The 23,255-nt window shown below is 47.1% G+C and overlaps 1 protein-coding gene across 1 annotated transcript; it reads right to left on the reverse strand.

Moving 5' to 3' along the window:
- Positions 1-79: 79 nt before the first annotated feature.
- On the reverse strand, positions 80-23,230 carry SUMF2 (sulfatase modifying factor 2). Its single transcript, XM_012764104.3, has 9 exons — positions 22,979-23,230; positions 20,627-20,783; positions 7,513-7,627; positions 6,680-6,724; positions 6,167-6,317; positions 4,440-4,495; positions 2,495-2,579; positions 2,166-2,310; positions 80-955 (listed from the first exon to the last, which is right to left on the reverse strand). Exons 1-9 carry the CDS (start codon positions 23,040-23,042, stop codon positions 871-873), a joined length of 903 nt encoding a protein of 300 aa, XP_012619558.1. The 5' UTR covers positions 23,043-23,230; the 3' UTR covers positions 80-870.
- Positions 23,231-23,255: the final 25 nt, after the last annotated feature.

The following is a 23,255-nucleotide window of genomic DNA, read 5'->3' on the forward strand; positions in this document are numbered from 1 at the left end:
TATAGGAGGCCCCGAGTTCCTGACACTCGGGGGCCTCTTCCCTTCAGGTCCGGGGGTGAGGAGAAAAGATACAGAAATATGAGATACACAATCAGAGACTTTACTAACCGGACAACATCCAGTGATGCCACGTGAGCAGGTTACTCTCCAGGGACATGCTTTTAGAGGCATATACATACTTACAGCCCTTATGTAACTAGCAATACAAGGGGAAGCTTCTGATGATATTTGTCTTTCTGGAGTGTTATTTACTTTGTGACTCCCACAATGCACAGCTTCACCTGGTAAATCATTCGGTTCTCCCAGACCCTTTAAGACTGACATCGTGCTTTAAAGAGCCCATGTGACTGCTTTTACACAGAGTGGAAATTAGGTTCCTTCAGAAGGGAATACTACAGATGAGGCAAATGAAGAAACCATCTTCCTTCTACAGTAATTTGTTGGGGAAACAGAGAGAGCCGAGGAAATTCTGCCTTGAGGAAACAATTTTAGACTCCTGAGTTAGGGAAAAAGGGAAAGGGAATAGATTGTAAGATTTTTGACTAACTGCCTTTCAGAGCACTCTGTTCCAACTGTTTGCATATTTGGCTCCTCGATGGTTAATGCTTGACCTCTGAGAGAAACACCCAGCTCCCAGCCACAGGTGATAAGTTGGGCCGCTTCTCCAAGAGACAGTGGCAGCCCTTTTGTGAGGGTTAGAATCCTCTCAGTCCTTGGCAGGAGAGGCGCCTGCCACAGAGGGGCAGGGAAGGGGAAAGAGTTCTTTCCTGAGGCTGAAGTTGAAGAGCCTGGAGTCTGGCAGTGTTTGGGGTCTGGCCAGGGAATGACGCTGGTACCACGGAGGACTTCTACTCATTTGTGCATGGCGGCTCACAGCTCCTCAGGTGGTCGGCCTGTGCTGGAAGCACAGCGGAAGCCAAGGTTGTCTGAGGCTGAATCTGGAGTATTGCCCATCCTGCCACCAGAGAGAGGGAGCGAGAATGAACATTCCTTAAGAAAGGGGCTTGGGGGCTCACCCAACTTCCCTCCCCAAACCCTCGGGCCTGCTGGGGTCTGGTGCACCTGAGGACTGGGGAGGGCATGGTCTGGAAAGAAGCCTGGTGCAAGGGCAGGTCCTGAGCGGGTGCCACTCCTGGGGAAAGGGGACAAGGAGGGGCTTGGGACAGAGTGGGGGAAGTGACAGTGGCCCTGAGAGGCTGCATGGAGGGCAGGAAGGACAGTGACTAATAACTTCTGTTAGTAGTTTAGACTCAGCTGAACAAACCTGTCAGAAAGAAATGAGAATTCATAGCACTAATTGGCATCTCCTATTTTTGAAGAACTTTCACAGATAGGCCTTCATTTCCCATTTCCCAACTGCTCTGGAAGGCAGGATACCTTCCCCATTTTACAAACCCACAATCAGATTCTAGAAAGACTGAAATGTTTTGCCCAAGGCCAACCACTGCTTCAGGGGTAGAATCTGTGGCAAACCCAGTTTTCTCTACTAGTCGTCCTGAAAAGGGAGGCGAGGAAAATCCAGAGGTTTCCATGTGTCACAGAAACATCTGCAACCCTGATATCCAGGGGCCACAGAAACAGTGGACTCTCCAGTCTTCAAGAAATCCAGGGGTGGAAAGAGTTGCAGAGATATCCACCAAATTAAATCTACAGATGGATGGAGTAGAAAGAGTCCCAGAAGGAAACTCAGGACACAGGGACTCTACCATTCAGGTGCCACCACTAGACAACCATGTGAAATGAGCGGGTCCCAGCACCTCCCTGAGCCTTTTTTCCTTGATTGTAAAATAATGATTTTTCATGTGTCCATCAGTTTGAAGGATCCATAATTCCATGATCACTGGCCATGACCTATTAATATGGACATTCCACTCCCTTCTACCTGCCCACCTAGGTGTGAAGACAAGAGGAGAAACCCTATAATTAAGATGCCGAACAGTCTCCATTGGTGCCAAGAGCTGGCAGGAAAAAGTCACAAGTTGCCAGAGGCCTTTGTGCTTTTCATGGTAAACTCTGCTTACTTGCTTTTCTGTACCCACATCTCCTGGTGGAGGTAGGGGTGCAGGGACAGCACCAACAAGCAACACAGCTCTGGTACTGCCCAGGACCTGGACCCTCAGCCCCCAGCTACTGAGTTGTGCGTTCCCTTGGACCAAGCCCCTCACCTGGTGGTGACCCGGGCCCGGTGATTGGCAGAGCCATCAGCCGTGTCGATCCAGGATGCCCCCCGGAGGACGCGCATGTCCTGGTCAGCAGCCTGGTATGGCGATGCTGTCCACTCCCACACGTTGCCCAGGAGGTCATAGAGGCCTGTAGCACAGCAGGCAGGTCAGTCCCAGGCTAGGAAGCACCAAACCACCCCTCCTCCCCATCTAAGCCCCTGGGGGGCAAACTTGGGGTGGGGAGAGGTGCTTCTCTCTGCCTCATCTATCAGGCAGAATGATCCCCGCAACCAATGCATAAGCGCTGAGAACACCCTGATGAGAAATCTTACCATAGTTATTCTGTGGGGGGAAAGCATTCACCGGGGAGACTCCGTGGAAGCCGTCCTCAGCTTTGTCACCCTTGGGGAACTTTCCCTGGTGGGAGAAATGAAGGCTAAAGGATGTACCATCCTGTCCCAAGGTAGGTGCTCCTGCCCATGTAGAGGAAAAGCAAGGTCATCTTGCTGTATCATCTGGGGTAGGAGGAGGGCATGGAGCAGTGACCTGAGGTTACTATCCCAATATCCCAAACCAGTCACCTCATGACCCTACCATGACTCCCCAGGTGGATAAGGAAGAGTGTGTGTTTCCCTGTGCCCATGGTGGTCCATGTCAAGCCCATCCCACTCCTGCTTTCTCCACTCTCAGCAACTTCCACCCTCTGCTCGAACCCCACAAGCCATGGTGCCTTGGAAGAGAAGCTACTCCTTCCCTCCTCTGTGTCCTGCACCCTCTGCCCGAGCAAGGGCCTACTCCCGCCAGCCTCTCAGGAATCTCTTAGGAATCTCTGACACCTGCCTGTACTCTCTTGCAACATCTCCTTCCCCTCTACTTTCAACAGACTGAACTCAGCCTTCCCTATCTCCTGCTCTTTACCACCAAAATTCTTGAAAAAGTAACCTATATTTGCTGATGCAATTTGTTCAACTTGTTTATGGTTCTTCTCATTAAAACTGGGGTTCTGCTGCCACCACTCTACAGAAGCTGCTCTTACAAAAGGGAAGATGAAGGGGTTAAAGTTTACTCAATACTACTATGTGCTAGGTCGGTTCCATTTAGCTCTTTTAATTTAATCTTCACAACTTTGTGGGGCAGGTATTGCCTCCATTTAAAAAACTAACAACTGAGGCTCAAAATAGTTTAGTTAACAAAGATCAAACAGTGAGTAAGTCAGATGTGTCTTTCTGCAAAGCTCTGATTTCCAAGCTAAGGTCGTCCAAAAGGTCAGTCTAACCCTCAGGCCCTTTTCAATGGTGGGGCTGTGCTCTCCTCAGTCTACACGGCCTCCCTGGGGGACATCATTCCAGCAAGGTATGCAAGGCATGCTGGACTCTCAAACCACTTGCTTTGACCCAGATCTCTGTCCTAAGCTCCAGACTTCTATTTTTCAACTTCTGACTAAGCATAGAAATGACCCAAATGCACCTCAAGCTACGCGGATCCTAAACTGGTCAAGTTCTATCCCTCAGACCCCTGACATGCACATTATCTACTCTGGATAATGGTGGCACCACCAGCATGTTGCCCACCCCTCCACATCTGATTAATGACCAAACCCTGTGCATCTTCCCAGACAGGCCTCTCCTGTTTGGCTCCCTCTCTTGGTTCCACTCCCAGTTCAAATGTTGATAGTCCCCTAGGCCAATGCCACAGCCTTAAATTCAAAGGCTCCTGCCACCACTGTGGCTGGACCTCATCTGGTCCTGCACAAATTAGCAACAATTAGCATCTCCCCAAGTCAAAGTGATGCTGTTACTACCGTTTAAAAACCTCTCTTAGCTACCTGCTGCCTGGAGGGTAAAATCTAAAACTTGCTTGGCACATATGGCCCTTCATAATCTGCCCCCAGCCCACTCTCTACCTTACCTCCCGCACCCCCATTTCTCTGTGCTCCAGCCTCCCTGGATCTGTCATATCTCTGAACACACAGAGCAAAGCCAGACACTTGTGCTGTTTCCTATGCTTGGAATGCCCTTTCTTTCACTATTCACTTGACAAACTCCAATCAGCTCAAATGTCACCTTCTCTATGAAGTCATCCCCTGCACCCTCAGGCAGTGATTTCCTCCCCAACTCTGCAAATCTTTACTATATAGTCCTTACAAACGTTGTCTTTTGCTTTGCCAGTTTATGGGTTCCACTAGAACACCAAGCCTGCGGGATCCCACAGCCTAACACAGTGCCTGGCCTATACAAGTCTCCATCAATATTTGGTGAAAGGAGGCATGGGTCTTACCTGCCACAGGTTGGTGCGGTTTGGCTGGAACCGGTTCCCCCATGGGTAAACCTGACCTGCCAGGAGAGGAAGGAGACAGCAGAAGAGGGAGAGGTGAAGAGTTGGGGAAGAAAAAGGGCAGAAAGAATGAGGGGACCAAAAGGAAGTTAGGAGATAGTGAGAAAAAAGCATGAGCTTACTTACTTTTATTTCCCATGCCCATCCCCTCTGCTCACTATATCGCATTAGGAGACCCTGGCTGCCTAACCTGCTGCAGGGCAGTGCAATTCTAAGCATGGTTCTGGGACCAGTGCTAGTCTGTGAACTATTTGTTACCAGTCCATGTCAAGGTAAGCACAGAAATTCAGTAAGCATTGAGAAATGTGTTAACTGGACTTAGATTTCATAAATGAACACTTAAGAAGCAATCTCATTTGTTATACTTTATCGATGTATCTGGTGATCAAAGAGTATATAGAGGTATTTAATGTAGGGAACTGATTTTCACTTTCATAACTTTTTTTTAAGAGATGGGGTCTTAATCTGTGCCCCAAGCTGGAGTGCAGTGGCCAACAGCTCACTGCAGCCTCAAACTCCTGAGCTTGAATGATCCTCTCGCCTCAGTCTCCCCAGAAGCTGGGACTACAGGCATGTGCCACCTCACCTGGCTTTGTAACTTTTTGTGTAGTTAGGATTGTATTATAGAATGACAGTTATGAGTTTAAATCAATCCCTGCACCTCTGTGGAAGAGATGTGTAGTTTTGGTAATTCTTCTTTTCCCCTATGCTATGTAGTTGATTATATTTATTGAAATGTAACATAAATGTGGAATCTCTAACAATAAAAGATTTTATATCTGGTTTTTCAGTTCATTTTTCCAGTTATTAATTTTTATGGTATTTCATAGATGTACTGGTCTGAGATGGATTAAAAATGAAAAAAGGCCGGGCACGGTGGCTCACGCCTGTAATCCTAGCACTCTGGGAGGCCGAGGTGGGTGGATTGCTCAAGGTCAGGAGTTCGAAACCAGCCTGAGCAAGAGCGAGACCTCGTCTCTACTATAAATAGAAAGAAATTAATTGGCCAATGAATATATATATATAGAAAAAATTAGCTGGGCATGGTGGCGCATGCCTGTAGTCCCAGCTACTCGGGAGGCTGAGGCAGGAGGATCGCTTGAGCCCAGGAGTTTGAGGTTGCTGTGAGCTAGGCTGACGCCACGGCACTCACTCTAGCCTGGGCAACAAAGCGAGACTCTGTCTCAAAAAAAAAAAAAAAAAAAAAATGAAAAAAAGGCCAAGTGCAATGACCCACGCCTGTCATCCCAGCACTTTGGGAGGCCAATGCCAGAGGACTGCTTGAGGCCAGGAGTTTGAGACCAGCCTGGGCAACATAGTGAGACCCTGACTCTACCAAAAAAAATAAGCTGGGCATGGTGCCACATGCCTGTAGTGCACATGCCTGTAGTAGCCATGCCTAGCTACTACTCAAAAGGCTGAGGTGGGAGGATCATTAGAGCTCAGGAATTCAAGGCTGCAGTGAACAGCTATGATCACCCATCCCACCTAGGGCGATAAAGCGAGACCCTATTTAAAAAAAAAGAAAGAAAAAAACACCAACTGGTCTTTCACCATAGGTATCTTATTAAGCATTGTTCTAGGAAACGTAGACCCTTCCCACCCTTTAAAGCCCCCCATGGAGGGTGGAATGGAGAGAATAAAGGGAAGTCGCCTTGGCATGTGTATACCCTTCAAGCCCCCTCGGGCAGCAAACTCCCACTCTTCCTCAGTGGGCAGCCGTTTCCCCCGCCAAGCACAGTAGGCACGAGCATCATTCCAGCTCACGTGTACCACCGGGAGCTCCAGTCTCTCTCGGATGCCAGAGCCAGGACCTGCAGGCTGACAGCCAGGGTGAAGTGAGACAGGCTTCTGCGAGCTCACGAAGACTGAGGAAGGCTAGGCTTAGGGTGCCTGAGTTCAGCTTTTACCACTAGATGGAGCAAGGAAGTTAGAAGAGATGGTCTGGTAAGTGAGGAGCGTCCAGGGTCAGAAGAGACTACATGAGACTAAAGGGAGAAATAGGATGGGCAACAGGGTAAAAGATTAGGGCAGAGGAAACAGGATTGCTTGGCTATTTCCCTGAAATTCCTCTATTATCCTTTAAACTCAGTATTCCTAGATATGCCAGGGGTATAAGGAAGCTGGGCCTTGAGAAAAGGAGAAGCAGGGTGAGAAAATGAGGCAGAGGAATGAATGCTTACCTGCCTCCAAAATGCCTTTTCCACTGGAAGCCACCAGAGAACAGACTGCAAAAAAGAAGGAACATGACTGCAATATGCGCTGACTCACGACTGACTGAGCCACAGGAAGCAGGACAGAAACTTCAAGCTGAGACCTGGCTGGTTGAAGTGAGGCTGTGGCTGGAATCTCTGAAGAGTGACATCTCACCACCCTTACTAGACATCTTGTCAAGATGTTCTCTTGCTGGTTCAGGAAGTATCTTGAACCCTATCTTGATGTGGATCTTCACCAGTCTCTCTATGCAAGAACTACCTCAGGGTTAACCTCCTAGGAGTGTGTATTCATCTGACTCTTCCAGGTTGGGTTTTTTTTTTTTTTTTTTTTTTTTTTTTTGAGACAGAGTCTCACTTTGTTGCCCAGGCTAGAGTGAGTGCCGTGGCGTCAGCCTAGCTCACACCAACCTCAGACTCCTGGGCTCAAGCAATCCTTCTGCCTCAGCCTCCCGAGTAGCTGGGATTACAGGCATGTGCTACCATGCCCGGCTAATTTTTTGTATATATTTTTAGTTGGTCAATTAATTTCTTTCTACTTTTAGTAGAGATGGGGTCTCACTCTTGCTCAGGCTGGTTTAGAACTCCTGATCTTGAGCGATCCTCCTGCCTCGGCCTCCCAGAGTGCTAGGATTACAGGCGTGAGCCACCACACCCGGCCCAGGTTGGGTTTCTTTTGCTCTTCTCTGTCTCTAGTCTCACATCTACTTCTCCACTGTGGCCCAGGTGACCCCATATGGCAATGGGATGCTCTGTCCAAGTCCCACTCCCATTCCCCCAGCGGCAAGACCAGGTTCTCTCACCTTCATTTGCTGGGTTGCTTTGTTTCTTAGCTCATTGGAGACCAAGTCCTCAAAGACAAAGCTCCACCCAAACATCTCAGCCTCTGTCCGGTACTTTTTCTCCCTGACAAACTCCCTGCAAAGAGATGTTCCACCTGGTTCAGCTGAAACGGTTCCATGCCCCACTCCCACCCTCTCCTACTCCAGGAAACCTCATATATCCTTGTCCCGTACAGTGATCTCCAACCCCCAGGCCATGGACTGGTACTGGTCCGTGGCCTGTTAGGAACCGGGCTGCACAGCAGGAGGTGAGCAGTGAGCAAATGAAGCTTCATCTGTATTTACAGCTGCTCCCCATTGCTTGCATCACCACATAAGCTCTGTCTCCTGTCAGATCAGTGGTGGCATTAGAGTTCTCATAGGAGGGCAAACCCTCCTGTAAACTGCGCATGCGAGGGACCTAGGCTGCGTGCTCCTTATGAGAATGTAATGCCTGATGATCTGAGGTGGAGCTGAGGCGGTGATGCTAGTGCTGGGGAGTGGCTGCGAATACAGATTATCATCAACAGAGAGGTGTGACTGCACAATAAATGTAATGTGCTTGAATCATCCCCAAATCATTCTCCCCTCCTACCCGCTGTCCAGGGAAGAACTGTCTTGCATGAAACCAGTCACTGGTTCCAAAAATGTTGGGCACTGCTGCTATAAGTCACACACCATAGAGTTTTCACGACCACCAAGGAATTAACCTGAAAGCCTGAGCAGGAGATTTTCTTTTAAATTAGCATGTAATTCATATACAGTAAAATTCATCCTTTTTAGTGTATAGTTCTGTGAGTTTTGACAAAGCAGTCGCTACCATAATGAAGATACAGAACAGGTCCATTAGCCACCCCAAAAAATTCCCCCATGCCTCTGCAACCACTGACCTATTTTTTGTCCCTATGGTTTTGCCTTTCCCAGAATGTCACATAAATTGAAATCATACAGTATGTGGTCTTTGGGGTCTGGCTTCTTTCATTTAGCAAAATGCTTCTGAGATTCATCCATGTTGTTGCTGTTATTAGTAGTCTGTTTCTTTTTCTTTTTTTTTTTTGAGACAGAGTCTCACTTTGTTGCCCAGGCTAGAGTGAGTGTCGTGGCATCAGCCTAGCTCACAGCAACCTCAATTTCCTGGGCTCAAGTGATCCTACTGCCTCAGCCTCCCAAGTAGCTGAGACTACAGGCATGCGCCACCATGCCCGGCTAATTTTTTCTATATATATTAGTTGGCCAATTAATTTATTTCTATTTATAGTAGAGATGGGGGTCTCGCTCTTGCTCAGGCTGGTTTCGAACTCCTGATCTTGAGCAATCTGCCCGCCTCAGCTTCCCAGAGTGCTAGGATTACAAGCGTGAGCCATGTTTCTTTTTCTTGATGAATTATTTTTTATTGTATGGATATAACATGTTTTGTTTATACAGTCACCAGTTAAAGGTCATGTGTGTTAGCTCCAGTTTTTGGAGATTATGAATAAAGCCACTGAGTAGGAAATTTAAGGTTGGGGAATGAGTCTCTTTTCTGAGAGGTCTTTACCCATATCTAAGTTCACAACAATCATGGTAGGAAGATAGAACAGGTGTTATAGTTATTAACTCTATCTAACAGATGAAAGACCCTGAGTCAAATAAAAATAACATACTAAGATTTTAGAATGAATTTTCATATAATTTGGAATGGTTTACTAAATTTCAGCAAGCAGATTGCCAGGGTAAGATGGATTGCTGTCCTTGGGCTAACAGTACACCTCTGTTCCGGGACTTTGATATGAGAAGACATTGTTCACCCATCAAAGTGGCTTTGAGAATGGAGGAGGTGATCAGGAGATTTTGTAGCAACAGCTACTCACCAATCCCATAGCATCTCACCAGTTTGAGAATCTTTTTTTTTTTTTTTTTTTTTTTTTTTTTTGAGACAGAGTCTCGCTTTGTTGCCTAGGCTAGAGTGAGTGCCGTGGCGTTAGCCTAGCTCACAGCAACCTCAAACTCCTGGGCTCAAGCAATCCTTCTGCCTCAGCCTCCCAAGTAGCTGGGACTACAGGCATGCGCCACCATGCCTGGCTCATTTTCCTATATATATTAGTTGGCCAATTAATTTCTTTCTATTTACAGTAGAGACGGGGTCTGGCTCTTGCTCAGGCTGGTTTCGAACTCCTGACCTCGAGCAATCCGCCCGCCTCAGCCTCCCAGAGAGCTAGGATTACAGGCTTGAGCCACCGCGCCTGGCCCAGTTTGAGAATCTTTTACCAGAGAAACAGAGACAAGTCATGGGATTCTAGGCAAAGTTTAGGGACTTGTTGGCAATGATATTAGATTTTCATCATCTAATAGGTCATAATTTGCAATATAAAAGAATGCATACTGTACATCCATTTATCTGGTTGTTTCTGGTTGTTATGAATGGTACAAGCCTAATCAGAAGTGATTTCTCCTTCTTAACTATCCTGTTTAAAATTATTTATTAAAATCATATATAAGCAATGTAAATTGTATTCCAGAAAAATTGGTAAATACAGGTAGGTAAAAAGAAAAAAATTAAAAACATCCATTATCACACTAACTAAAAGATATATCCTTCTAGATTCTCCCTCCCTAGCCCTACCCAAGGGTTTTTTTCTTTTCTTCCTCTTCTTTCTCTCTCTTTTTTATCATCCCATCATGACATTCAATTCACCCAGGGATTTTCAAATAGCTTTAATAAGGTGCTTTTCTGGAATTATTTTCATTTTGAAATAAAAAACATGGGCAAAATCCATTAACTAATGTAATGTCTCATCTTTCAGATTCTTTATGCATAAACATTATATATATATGTATATGTATATATATATATATATATATAGTTTTCAACAATGGGATCACACCCTATGTATTGTAAGTTATTTTTTTCACTTAACATCTCATAACTCTTTTTTTTTTTTTTTGAGACTCTCAAAAGAGACTCTTTTGAGACTCTTTTGAGACTCTTTTTTTTTTTGAGAGTCTCACTTTGTTGCCCAGGCTAGAGTGAGTGCCGTGGCGTCAGCCTGGCTCACAGCAACCTCAATCTCCGGGGCTCAAGCGATCCTACTGCCTCAGCCTCCCGAGTAGCTGGGACTACAGGCATGCGCCACCATGCCCGGCTAATTTTTTGTATATATATATTTTTAGTTGGTCAATTAATTTATTTCTATTTTTGGTAGAGACGGGGTCTGTTGGAGACTAAGACCCTTCACATTCCTATAACTTGCCCTACGCACGGGCCTCCTCGTCCGGGAAAATAGCACCCAGCCCCCCAGCTATAGTTCTAAGAAGAATGCATTCCATGCCATGCTTGCTCCAGGGCATGCCACCTGCAATTGTTCCCAACCCCCTGCCAGGTTGGGGTTGAGTGATCCATCACAAAGAGCTTCCGGTGCCATTGGGATGCTGATTGGGGCTGATCAGCCCACAGGAAAGCCTCATTATTCCCCCATTCTATTTTTCTGTTTCTACTTCCTTGTTTTCTGTATATAAAACCTACTAAAAATCCAAGTAAAGTAGACCTTGACAATCATTCGCTTGGTCTCGTTCCTTTCTCGCTCATCTCTTTCAGGCACGGTCCCCCTCACCCCCGCGAGTAACAGAAGGTCCCGCGGGTCGGGACAAGTGGCGCCCAACGTGGGGCTCGAGGTACGGTTCTGCCGCTCACAGAGTCGACGGTCTGGTGAGTAAATTTTTACATTGTCACCCCATCGAGATGGGCCATTCATTGTCTAAAGAGGCCGTTTTTATTAAGGATCTCAAGGCCTCACTCAGAGAGAGAGGAATTAGAGTTAAGAAAAAGGATCTAGTAAAGTTTTTTGTGTTCATTGATCGTGCTTGTCCTTGGTTTATTATTGGTGGACCTGAGATTCACCCACAGAAATGGCAAAAAGTAGGTAGAGATTTAAATGATTTACTTCTAAGTCAGGGCCCAGATGCCGTCCCTGTATCTGTTTTTTCGTACTGGGGACTAATCAGAGATATTGTTGAAGGGGCAGATTCAGACCCCAACAAAAAGCAGCTGCTCTCAGTAGCAGAATTCTGCCTCCGACCCGTGTCGCGGTCCGCTTCGGGAACGTCTTTAAAGACAGCCGAAGGGCCAGCTTCTCCTAATAATTTTAAGACCAATATGTCCTTCTCCTTGCCCCTCAGTTTGTATTAATATGCCCCCTCAGGACCCCTCAGTTGAGCTCCAAACATCTAGAGAGGAGCCCCCGATTAGTAGGCCAGACACCAAGACCCTCTATCCTCCCTTACCCGAGGATACAGCCCCTCATGCATTTAATTACCCGGTATTCAAAAAACAACCCCTCCGAGAGTCCCTCGACCCCGCCGAAGAGGCAACCCTCAGAGAGGAAGTGGCCCAATATCACAATCCCGAATGGCCTCCTCCTTACGCGCCCCAAATTTGCGCACCTTCGTTAATGCCTCCCCTTACAATGCCCTTACTTCTGCGTACCAAAGAAGACTTAAGTCAAAGGGTTACGCAATTAAAGGATGTTTTACAACTTCAAAAAGAGTTTGCCCAGCTTTCCAAAGACTTGTCCTCCCTCCAAGATACGCTTAAAGAGTCGGTCTTCATTAGCCACCCACGTCAAGAGACCGCCCAGTCACACGCCACCTTAAATAAAAAATCCTTAAAATCCTCCCATAAAGCCCTAGCATTTCCGGTAGTTACCAGGTCTAATAGGCAAGGAGACCTTGCCGCCCCTTCTTCGAGCCAGTCCCCGCCCCAAGATTCAGATAATGAGGATACGGAAGGGAGAGAAAGGGAAAGTGATAGTGATGACCCCCCAGAGGAGGCAGTCCCGGGGCCCACTGCAGAGCCTACTGAGTTCTGCAGACTCAAACTTAAGACTTTAAAAGAATTAAATTCTGCTGTTAGGACGTATGGGCCCAATGCACCCTTTACCTACTCCCTCCTAGAGGCAGCCTCGGGAGGCGGCTACCCGCTCCCCGGAGAATGGACCAGGCTGGTTCAAGCAGCCCTTTCACGCGGGCAGTTCCTCTCGTAAAAGGCCGATTTTCTCGACCGTTGTCAAACTACGGCTACTAATAATTTAAAAAACCCCAATTCTGCCTCTTGGACCCTTGAAAAACTTAGCGGACAAGGGAAGTTTGCCACTGAACAGCGCCAAAGGGGACTCCCAATTGGGCTTTTGTCTCAGACCGCCGCAGCCGCTTTCGGCGCCTGGCGAACACTTCCCTCTACGGGATCTGTTCTCACTCCCCTGACAAAAATCACCCAGAGAGCTCAGGAGGGCTTTAGTGAATTTGTGGGCAGGCTTTTAGAGTCTGCTGAACGAACCCTCGGACAGGAGGATGGCAATAATAAACTTATTAAACAATTGGCCTATGAAAATGCTAACAGCGCTTGCAGGGCCATCCTCAGGGGCAAACTTAAAAACAAAGACCTTAATGACATGATTAAAATGTGTAATGATGCTGACCCCTTCGCCCATAAGGTGTCGCAGGCTGTGCAGCTTGCGGTCGGGGCTGCCATTCAAGGCACTGCAGCACAGAGAGGCTGTTTTAAGTGCGGTCAGCCAGGGCACTTTGTGAGACAGTGTCCCTTAGCCACCTCCTCTGCTGCCCCTAACCTCAGTGGACCACCAGGCAGGCCAACTCGGCCCCCCTCCCTCTGTCCTCGCTGCAAGAGGAGATACCATTGGGCTAGTGAGTGCCGTTCTAAGACCGATGCCCTTGGAAATCCCTTGCCACCCCTTTCGGGAAACGGCCTGAGGGGCCAGCCCCGGGCCCCTCGTCCTATTCAATTTCAGTCGGCCTCGGAGAACAGCCGACAAGAGGATCCCCAGCCCCTAGACTGCTCCGAGCCACCACAGGGAGTGCAGGAGTGGACTTGTGTGCCTCCTCCGACACAATATTAAAACCTGAAGATGGTGTTCAAATTTTGCCTACTGGCTCATTTAGACCCCCACCGGCTAATATGTTCTTTTTTATTCTAGGCCGAGCCTCCTCCACTCTTGCAGGACTCATAGTCCACCCTTCCATAGTAGATAGTGACTTTACCGGGGAGATTAACATCTTAGCCAGCGCGCTTACTGGCCCTGTGTGTGTCTCTAAGGGACAGCGCTTAGCTCAGGTATTGCCCTTGCCCCTTAATACATCCTTCCCAGCCATCGCCTCTAACCGAGGTGCTTCCTGTCCTGGCTCTTCTAATCTTTATTGGGTCCAAGCTATCACCAAAAAACGACCCACCCTGCAGTTAAAGTTAGATGGTAAACTTTTTAAAGGCCTTCTTGATTCTGGCGCCGATTCCACAGTTATTGCCCAGGACGCCTGGCCCGAATCATGGCCACTACAGCCTTCCCTTACGCACTTACAAGGTATAGGACAGTCTAATAATACTCTCCAGAGCTCCAAAATTTTAACATGGGAAGACCCTGAGAAAAACAAAGGCACCACTCAACCCTTTGTAGTCCCAAACCTGCCTGTTAACTTATGGGGGCGTGATATCCTTGCACAGATAAATGTCATTATGTGTAGCCCCAATAAAGTTATAGCCAGCCAAATGCTTAAACAGGGATTCCTCCCAAGACAGGGCTTAGGCAAAGAGGGTCAGGGACTAAAAGCACCCCTGACCACCCCCCCTAAATCAGACAGATCAGGACTAGAGTTCAAAAAACATTTTTTATAAGGGCCATTGATCCCCCTGCACTTCAGGCAGATAAAATCACTTAGAAAAGTGACTCACCTGTCTAGATCAATCAGTGGCCCCTCCCATCTAACAAGCTAGCCGCAGCTACAGCGTTGGTGCAGGAACAATTAGCTGCTAGACACATAGAGCCCTCTACTTCACCATAGAACACCCCTATTTTTGTCATTCAAAAAAGGACTGGCAAGTGGCGGCTGCTACAAGACTTGCGGGCTGTTAATCAAACTATGGTTCCCATGGGGGCACTCCAGCCTGGTTTGCCTTCGCCCGTAGCTATCCCCAGAGGCTACTATAAGATAGTCATTGACCTGAAAGACTGCTTTTTCTCCATACCATTGCACCCAGATGACTGTAAGCGCTTCGCCTTCAGTCTTCCTTCAGTCTTCCGGTAGTAAATTGTATAAGACCCTCCCCGCGTTTCCAGTGGCGAGTATTGCCTCAAGGCATGGCCAACAGCCCTACCCTTTGCCAAAAATATGTAGCTCAGACAATTGATTCTTTTAGAATTCAACATCCTCAAATATATATAATTCATTATATGGATGACATTCTTTTTGCCGGAGCCGACGAGGCAACTTTACATCAAGTTACTATGCAGGTTGTCTCGGCCTTACAAGCTCGAGGCCTCCGCTTGTCCCCCAAAAAGATTCAGGTCTGTCCCCCTCACCTGTTCCTAGGTTTTAAATTATTCCCCAATAAGGTCCTCTCCCAAAAAGTACAGATCAAGAAAGACTCTCTTCAATGCCTTAATGATTTTCAGCGTCTTCTAGGTGACATTAATTGGCTTCGCCCATATTTAAAACTCACCACAGGACAGTTAAAACCCCTATTTGACATCCTGCAGGGAGATACTGACCCAACCTCTCCCCGCTCCCTAACTAAAGAAGGGCAGCAAGCGCTTAATCTGGTCGAGCAGGCCATAAATGCCCAGGCCATTGGCTACTTCTCCCCAGATTCCCACCTGTACTTTATTGTCCTCCCCACCCCCTTTTCACCCACGGGACTCTTTTGGCAGGGCAAGCCTCTTTTTTGGGTTCACCTATCGGCTTCCTCCCCTAAAGTCCTTCCCACCTACCCTTACTTAGTAGCTAAGATTATTCGCCTGGGGCAAAAAAACTCCCTTAAGCTCTTTGGAAAGGATCCAGATATCATAATACTCCCTTATAATGCTTCTCAAATTCGGTGGCTAATACAAAATGATGATGATTGGGCGGTTAACTGTACGTCTTTCCAGGGCAAACTAGATAATCATTACCCCCCTGATAAACTAATTCAGTTCCTCTATCAGACACCTGTAATATTTCCCAAAAAAACAAAAGTCTCCCCCATTCCAGGAGCCATCTTAGTCTTTACCGATGGATCCTCCTCAGGCACCGCGGCCTATAGCATTAATGGCCAGGTCCGCAGTTTTCCCACCAGATTCTCCTCTGCTCAACTCGTTGAGTTAGCAGCCTTAGTCGCAGTCTTCAAATACGTAGATCAGTCAGCATTTAACTTGTATACTGATAGTTCTTATGTTGCTCATGCTGTCGCCGCTTTGGAAACTGTGCCTCATATTCGGCCCTCCAACAATACCACTCAAATGTTCCAGCAACTACAAGGACTCATTCACTCCCGTTCCGCGCCCTTTTTTATAGGCCATATTCGCGCCCACACTGGCCTTCCTGGGCCTCTAGTAGCTGGAAATAATCTTGTTGATCAGGCGACTCGCGTTGCAGGCGCTGTTCACAATATCACTGTTAATCCTGTCTGCGCTGCACGCCAGGCTCATGATTTACACCATCTCAACGCCCATACCCTCAGGCTTAAATTCTCCATTACTAAAGAACAGGCCAGAGAAATCGTCCGCCAATGCAGGGCTTGTTTTACCCTTCTCCCTGAGCCACACCTAGGAGTCAACCCTCGCGGCCTGATCCCTGGGGAGCTCTGGCAGATGGATGTCACTCATTACCCCCCTTTCGGAAAGCTTAAATATGTACATGTCTCTATAGATACTTGCAGTAGATTTATCTTGGCTTCCCTACAAACAGGCGAGGCCACCCGCCACGTTATCAGCCATATTATAGCCTGTCTCACCTCCCTCCCTCAGCCTAAAGTTATTAAGACTGACAATGGCCCAAGATATGTCAACTCTAACTTCAAAAGTTTTTGTGCTCAGTTAGGTATTAAACATCTTACAGGCATTCCATACAACCCTCAGGGCCAAGGTATTGTAGAGAGAGCTCATCAGACGTTAAAAAATATGCTCTCCAAACTACAATCGGGAGGAGGAATTTTGTACCCTTTGACAGGTAATTCCAAAACCCTGCTTAATCATGCCTTGTTCATTTTAAATTTTCTCACCTTTGACACTGCCGGCAAAACAGCTGCCGACCGCCTTTGGCACCCATCCACCACGGATACTTATGCACAGGCCTTATAGAAGGAGCCGCTTACAGGCAAATGGCTGGGGCCTGACCCTGTCCTCATATAGAGAAAAGGACATGCCTGCATCTATGATACCCAGGCAAAAAACGCCAGATGGCTACCAGAGAGAGCGATTAAGTTATATAACCCACCCAGGGAATCCCCTGAGAAGAATTCTTAATTCTGTTCTCTTCCAGAAATACAATGACTCCCCGAGAGAAGATGCTGATCCTCCTGTGCCTAGTTCTGGTCACGGTCAAAAACACCGCCACAGCCAACATCCACCAGGTCTACAACTATACATGGCAAATAATTAATGAGGCAGGAGACGTTGCCAATTCCTCCTCGCACCTCTCCGCCACTACACCATGAAATCCACTAGAAGTCGACCTATGCGTGTTGGCCCTTAGAGCCCATGACTATTGGGGCACGCCCTCACATTTTGCACCACAGGTAAAACCCATTAACACGAGAAAATGAGACACCAGTTCTCGGCCAAGCTGTAGCTCTGGGGTTCGAAGAACCTATCTAACCATGGCCCCTATATATGTTTGCCCTGGGGTTCATCGAGACCGTTCTCTTGCTAAAGCATGTGGCTATGCCCCTGACTTCTTTTGTGCCTCCTGGGGCTGTGAGACTACGGGCGATACTTACTAGAGCCCCTCCTCCTCCTGGGACTATATAACAGTTAAAAGAAAATCCCCTTCCCCATACCACCTCAACAGCGGTCCGGTCCCCTTTAAAAAAGAGTGTAGCAACCAGTGGTGCAACCCCCTGTTAATTTCATTCACCGAAGCTGGAAAAAAGGCTTCTTGGGACCAGTCCAGGGGATTTGAATGGGGGCTCAGACTTTACATATCTAGGAGAGATATTGGTCTCACATTTAAAATCAAGTTAATTAAAAGCCTCCCCAGAGGTCCTACGGTCGCATTAGGCCCTAATAACAACCTTCACCCACCTCGACCTCACGGTCCCTCCAGGGGCCTACCCTCCTCCCCAACTGTGTCCCCTCCTCCGCTCAGCACCTCCCTATACCAACCTACCCTGCCCGAGGGGCCCCCTTCCTCAGCAGAACTAATTCTCTCCTTAGTCAACGCCTCTGTCAGGACCATCCGAGAGGCCAATAATTCAGAATATCAGGAATGTTGGGTATGCTACTCCCCCCGGCCTCCCTTCTATAAAGGCATCGCTACTTTTGGTGAGCCATTATTTACTAATGACACCAGCAGACTCAGATGGGGTCTAGAGACCCATGATGGCCTGACGCTCAGCCAAGTCACAGGCCTAAGTCTTTGCCTTCTTAGCCCAAGGATGCTCCCTCCCGCACCCTTAGAGAAAATATGCAATCAGTCAATTACTGTCAACTCCACTTTTCAGTATATTCAGGCATCTAACACCTCCTATTTTGCTTGTTCTTCTGGCCTTACCCCGTATGTAGTCTCTGCAACGTTTCTTGAGCATAGAGAGTATTGTGTGTTAGTCATGCTCTTTCCCAGACTCACTGTACATCCTGCTAATAAGTTACTTCAGTTTTGGGAGCGAGGCACCACAATGCCCCGGGAAAAAAGAGAGCCCATCACGGCCATAACACTCGCAGTTGTTCTAGGCCTTGGTGCCACAGGGGCTGGAACAGGCATAGCCTCTCTAGTCACCTCCAATCAACAATACCTACAGCTCTCTATAGCCATCGATAATGACCTCCGAGAGCTACAGCAAGGTCTAAAATATCTTAAAGAGTCCCTCGCTTCACTCTCTGAGGTAGTGTTACAAAATAGAAGAGGCTTAGATTTAGTGTTCCTCCAAGAGGGAGGTTTGTGCGCAGCACTCAAAAAAGAATGCTGCTTCTACGCAGATAAGACAGGCCTGGTAGAAGATAGCATTGAGAAAGTTAGACAAAGCCTTGAAAATAGAAAGAAACAGAGGGAACAAAGTGAGGCATGGTATCAAAATTGGTTTTCCACATCCCCCTGGCTAACCACATTGCTTCCCAGTGTCTTAGGGCCGTTTATAGGTTTCTTGTTGCTTCTCACTTTTAGGCCTTGGGCATTCAAAAAACTAACCAACTTTGTCAAGTCGCAGGTAGACGCAGCCACACAAAAATCGGTCTCCGTGTTTTACCAACGGCTAGAACAAAGAGGCTCCAGAGAAGACCTCCATGAAGAGTCTCCCCATTCAGCCACAGAAGGTCTAAATTTCTCAGACCTTGCCGCAGACATGGAACGCAGTTGGTTCCAAAAGCTGTAGAGACGCCCATGACGGGATTATCGCGATGCCGTGTACCAGGTGCACACCCCGCCAGCTGTGAGGTAACTCCATGACGGGAATATTGTAGGTCCATGCCCGGGGGCACACTTCATAATCAGAAGTGCCGGAGCTAGATGCCACCTACATAGCCTAAGACAGAGGCCTCACCGACATTTCGATCGCCAGATCGATCTTATATTTGGGGTGCTGGTCGCGGAAGCCCATCGCGTAGCCTAAGACAGGCTCTCCACCAACCTGTGTAAATCTCCCTCATATTAATAAAGATAGGGGGAGATGTTGGAGACTAAGACCCTTCACATTCCTATAACTTGCCCTACGCATGGGCCTCCTCGTCCGGGAAAATAGCACCCAGCCCCCCAGCTATAGTTCCAAGAAGAATGTATTCCATGCCATGCTTGCTCCAGGGCATGCCACCTGCAATTGTTCCCAACCCCCTGCCAGGTTGGGGTTGAGTGATCCATCACAAAGAGCTTCCGGTGCCATTGGGATGCTGATTGGGGCTGATCAGCCCACAGGAAAGCCTCATTATTCCCCCATTCTATTTTTCTGTTTCTACTTCCTTGTTTTCTGTATATAAAACCTACTAAAAATCCAAGTAAAGTAGACCTTGACAATCATTCGCTTGGTCTCGTTCCTTTCTCTCGCTCATCTCTTTCAGGCACGGTCCCCCTCGCCCCCGCGAGTAACAGAAGGTCCCGCGGGTCGGGACAGGGGTCTCGCTCAGGCTGGTTTCGAACTCCTGACCTTGAGCAATCCGCCCGCCTCGGCCTCCCAAAGTGCTAGGATTACAGGCGTGAGCCACCACGCCCAGCCTTATAACTCTTTTCAACAAGATTTTAATGACTATTAAGTATTGTGTTATATTGATACGACACATTGAGTGATCCTTAAATTATTAAGACATTAGTTTACAATATCATCTTTAGAACTACTTGTTTTTGACAACCTTAATTCTTCCTTAAGACAAAGCCCTGGAGGTGGAGTCACTGGGTCCAAGGGTCTGAGGATTATACTAACAATCATTATGCTTATTCGTCTGTGCCTCCTGAATCAATTTTTTCTTACAACTCTTCATCTTGAAAATGTTTAAGTCCACAAATGTAATATTTAAGTCATTTCTCACATTTGCCTTATTGTCCCCTGTCCTTCCTCTGTCCCTCCCATATTTCTCTCTTCCTCCCTCTTTTTTTCTCTATATGTATATATTTCCCCCTGTACCATATGAAGGTAAGAGATATCTTCTGGATCATTTTTACTTTAGCCTACCTGAAACATATGCCCTTAGGGAAACTGAGGCAGCTCAACATGGCTTCTTACACTGAACTGGAACCACAATGTCTCACCCTTAAAACAAAGCCATTTCCTTCAACCAATATATTAATAAACGGAATTTAAGGAACTCTCAGGTAGTATGACCCTTCTCCTAATCCCTTCCTGCTGTAGAAGAGGTTTCTGTTTAGTGTTTGACTTGCTTGTATTTCTCAGTGCTATGCCCAGTGTAATGGAAGATGCACTGGCTGAAGAGTCAGGGGATTTGAGTTCCAGGCCCAGCTCGTGTACTAACTGAGAGAGTCAGTCAAACTTCTTTGGACTTTGGATTCTTCATCTGAAAAAATGTAGATAACATGTATCCCATAGTATTACTGCAAAGATGATATGTGATAGTGAATAAGCTAGATTCCCTTTAGATATTAGGGAAGAGATTAGAAAGGGCCTATATTCCTCCTGGAAGAACACCGGATGTACCTGAAATCTTTGTTGGTGACAGGAAATACGTCAATTGCAAAGGGTTTTACTGTCACCTCCCGGACAGGCCCTTCACCATCTCTGCCATCTGGAGAATTTGTTCCCATCAGGAATTTCCCACCTGGCAGCTGGACCATGCTAGCAGCCTGTCCATTACCTGAAGTGAAAAAGGAGAGTTATCAGTAATACATTAATATATATAAAACAATATTTGGATCATATGCAATATCCATGTTATAACAAAACAAAACATGGCCAGGTGCGGTGCCTCACGCCTGTAATCCTAGCACTCTGGGAGGCTGAGGGCGGAAGGATTGCTCAAGGTCAGGAGTTCGAAACCAGCCTGAGCAAGAGCGAGACCCTGTCTCTACTATAAACAGAAAGAAATTAATTGGCCAACTAATATATATAGAAAAAATTAGCCGGGCATGGTGGCACATGCCTGTAGTCCCAGCTACTCGGGAGGCTGAGGCAGCAGGATCGCTTGAGCCCAGGAGTGTGAGGTTGCTGTGAGCTAGGCTGACGCCATGGTACTCACTCTAGCCTGGGCAACAAAGTGAGACTCTGTCTCAAAAAAAAAACAACAAAAAAAACACAACATGGAGGCTTAAAAATTTGACTTTGACCTTTGGCAAATTACTTAACCTGAGGTTCAATGTCTTCATCTATAAAATGGGGATAACATCCATCTCTTAGGTGGTAGCTGTATGAATTAAAATAACATGTGTGGGCCAGGTGCGGCAGCTCATGCCTGTAATCCTAGCACTCTGGGAGGCTGAGGCTAGAGGATCGCTTGAGGTCAGGAGTTCAAAACCAGCCTGAGCAAGAACGAGACCCCATCTCTACTATAAAGAAAGAAATTAATTGGCCAACTAATATATATATATAGAAAAAATTAGCCGGGCATGGTGGTGCATGCCTGTAGTCCCAGCTACTCGGGAGGCTGAGGCAGTAGGATTGCTTGAGCTCAGGAATTTGAGGTTGCTGTGAGCTAAGCTGATGGCACGGCACTCACTCTAATCTGGGCAACAAAGCGAGACTCTGTCTCAAAATAATAATAATAATAATAAGTGTGAAATGTTGAGCACATGGTAGGTAGGTTTTCACTTACCTCTTTATTCTACGCAATGCTTTGTCCCAGCTAGGTAAATCTAGACACTATACCCTGAAATACATGTAACACTTTGTACCCATACTTCTGCTTATGTTGTTTCTCTGTCTTTTCCTCTCTACTTATTCAACTCATAAATTTTTCGTGATTCCTACCATTACATCATATGCTCCAGAAGGAAAGGGACATCTATTTTGCCAGTGTATCCCTGGCACCTACTACAAGTACACAATGATTAAATGAGCTCCTTTATCCTTTAGGCTTGTTTGAATGCCTCAGAAAACCATAGAATAAAAAGGATCTTTGCTACAATCTTATTTCACATGAGCAAACCCTATAATGAAAAATGACTTAAAGAGATGGATAGCAGGAGACAGGCCTAGATCCAGGTCTCCTTACAGTGCTGTTTTCAATAGCCCACATTTCTCTGGCTTGATGTACCACTTCATGGTATGGTTCCCAAGATAGGGTGTCTAGCACTATAAGTTAGTTCCTCAAAGGCAGAGTCCAGCTCTTTTGATGTTCCTCAGCATCCTGTCTTTGGCCCTCTTTTCATTCTGACACACTCACACTGACTTCACCTATTTCCAGTTTCTTCAACAAATAAATTGCAAGAAAAAGAGGAGCAAGCAAGGAAATCTCAGATTGAAAGGGTTTACGAAACATACAACTACAAAGTGTAAATTTTATTTTGATCCTAATTTAAGAAGCAAACTGAAATTTTAAAACATTGATAATAGGTGAATCTGAACAGAGTGGCTATGATGTTAAGGCGTACTCGTCAATTTTTTAGGTGGGAAAGGGTATGGTAATTTTCCTTCGTGTCTTCTGACTATTCAAGCTGCATATGTATGAAAAAATTGTACAATGCCTAGAGTCACTTCAAAAAGCTCCAGGAGAGGGGAAAAGTGGGATTCGAAAGGAGCAAGATTGGCCACAAATTGTCAGCTGCTTAAGCTGGGCGATGAGTACATAGGGGGCTCGTCATATTCTCTTTGACTTTTTTACGTTTGAAAGATTCCAAAGTAACAAGTCAGAAATTTAAGAAAAGCGGTGAGGTACATACAACCTGAACTGCTAACCACCTCCCCAGAGCGGGCGCCTCCAGACACTCCAAGCACATCCAGACAGCGGGCAGAAGGGCCACGGTCCCTTTCCTTACCAGGGCGGAGTGCCCGGCCCTTTCCCAGCGCCTCCTGGACAAGCGGCGCCAGCGGATGAGGGCAGGCCAACACACTGACCTAGCTTGAGCCGAGTGGCGAGCAGCAGCGACAGCAGAGACGGCAGCAGCAGCCGGAGACCCATGCCGGGAGCAGGACAAGCGCGGCACGCAACCCGCGCAGCTCTGCTGCGCGTGCGCCCGCACGCCCCGTCGGCTGCCGCTCCGCGCGTGCGCACACCTTCCCCCTCCTCCACACCCTCGAGTTTACAAACTGATAACCGATGGTGGTCGTGAGAGTGGAGGCTGCAGTTTGCCGCCTGCAGGGCCGCCCAGGTAATTAAGAAAAAGCGCGTTGA

Source organism: Microcebus murinus, chromosome 19, assembly GCF_040939455.1.
Source record: "Microcebus murinus isolate Inina chromosome 19, M.murinus_Inina_mat1.0, whole genome shotgun sequence".
Lineage (NCBI taxonomy): Eukaryota > Metazoa > Chordata > Mammalia > Primates > Cheirogaleidae > Microcebus > Microcebus murinus.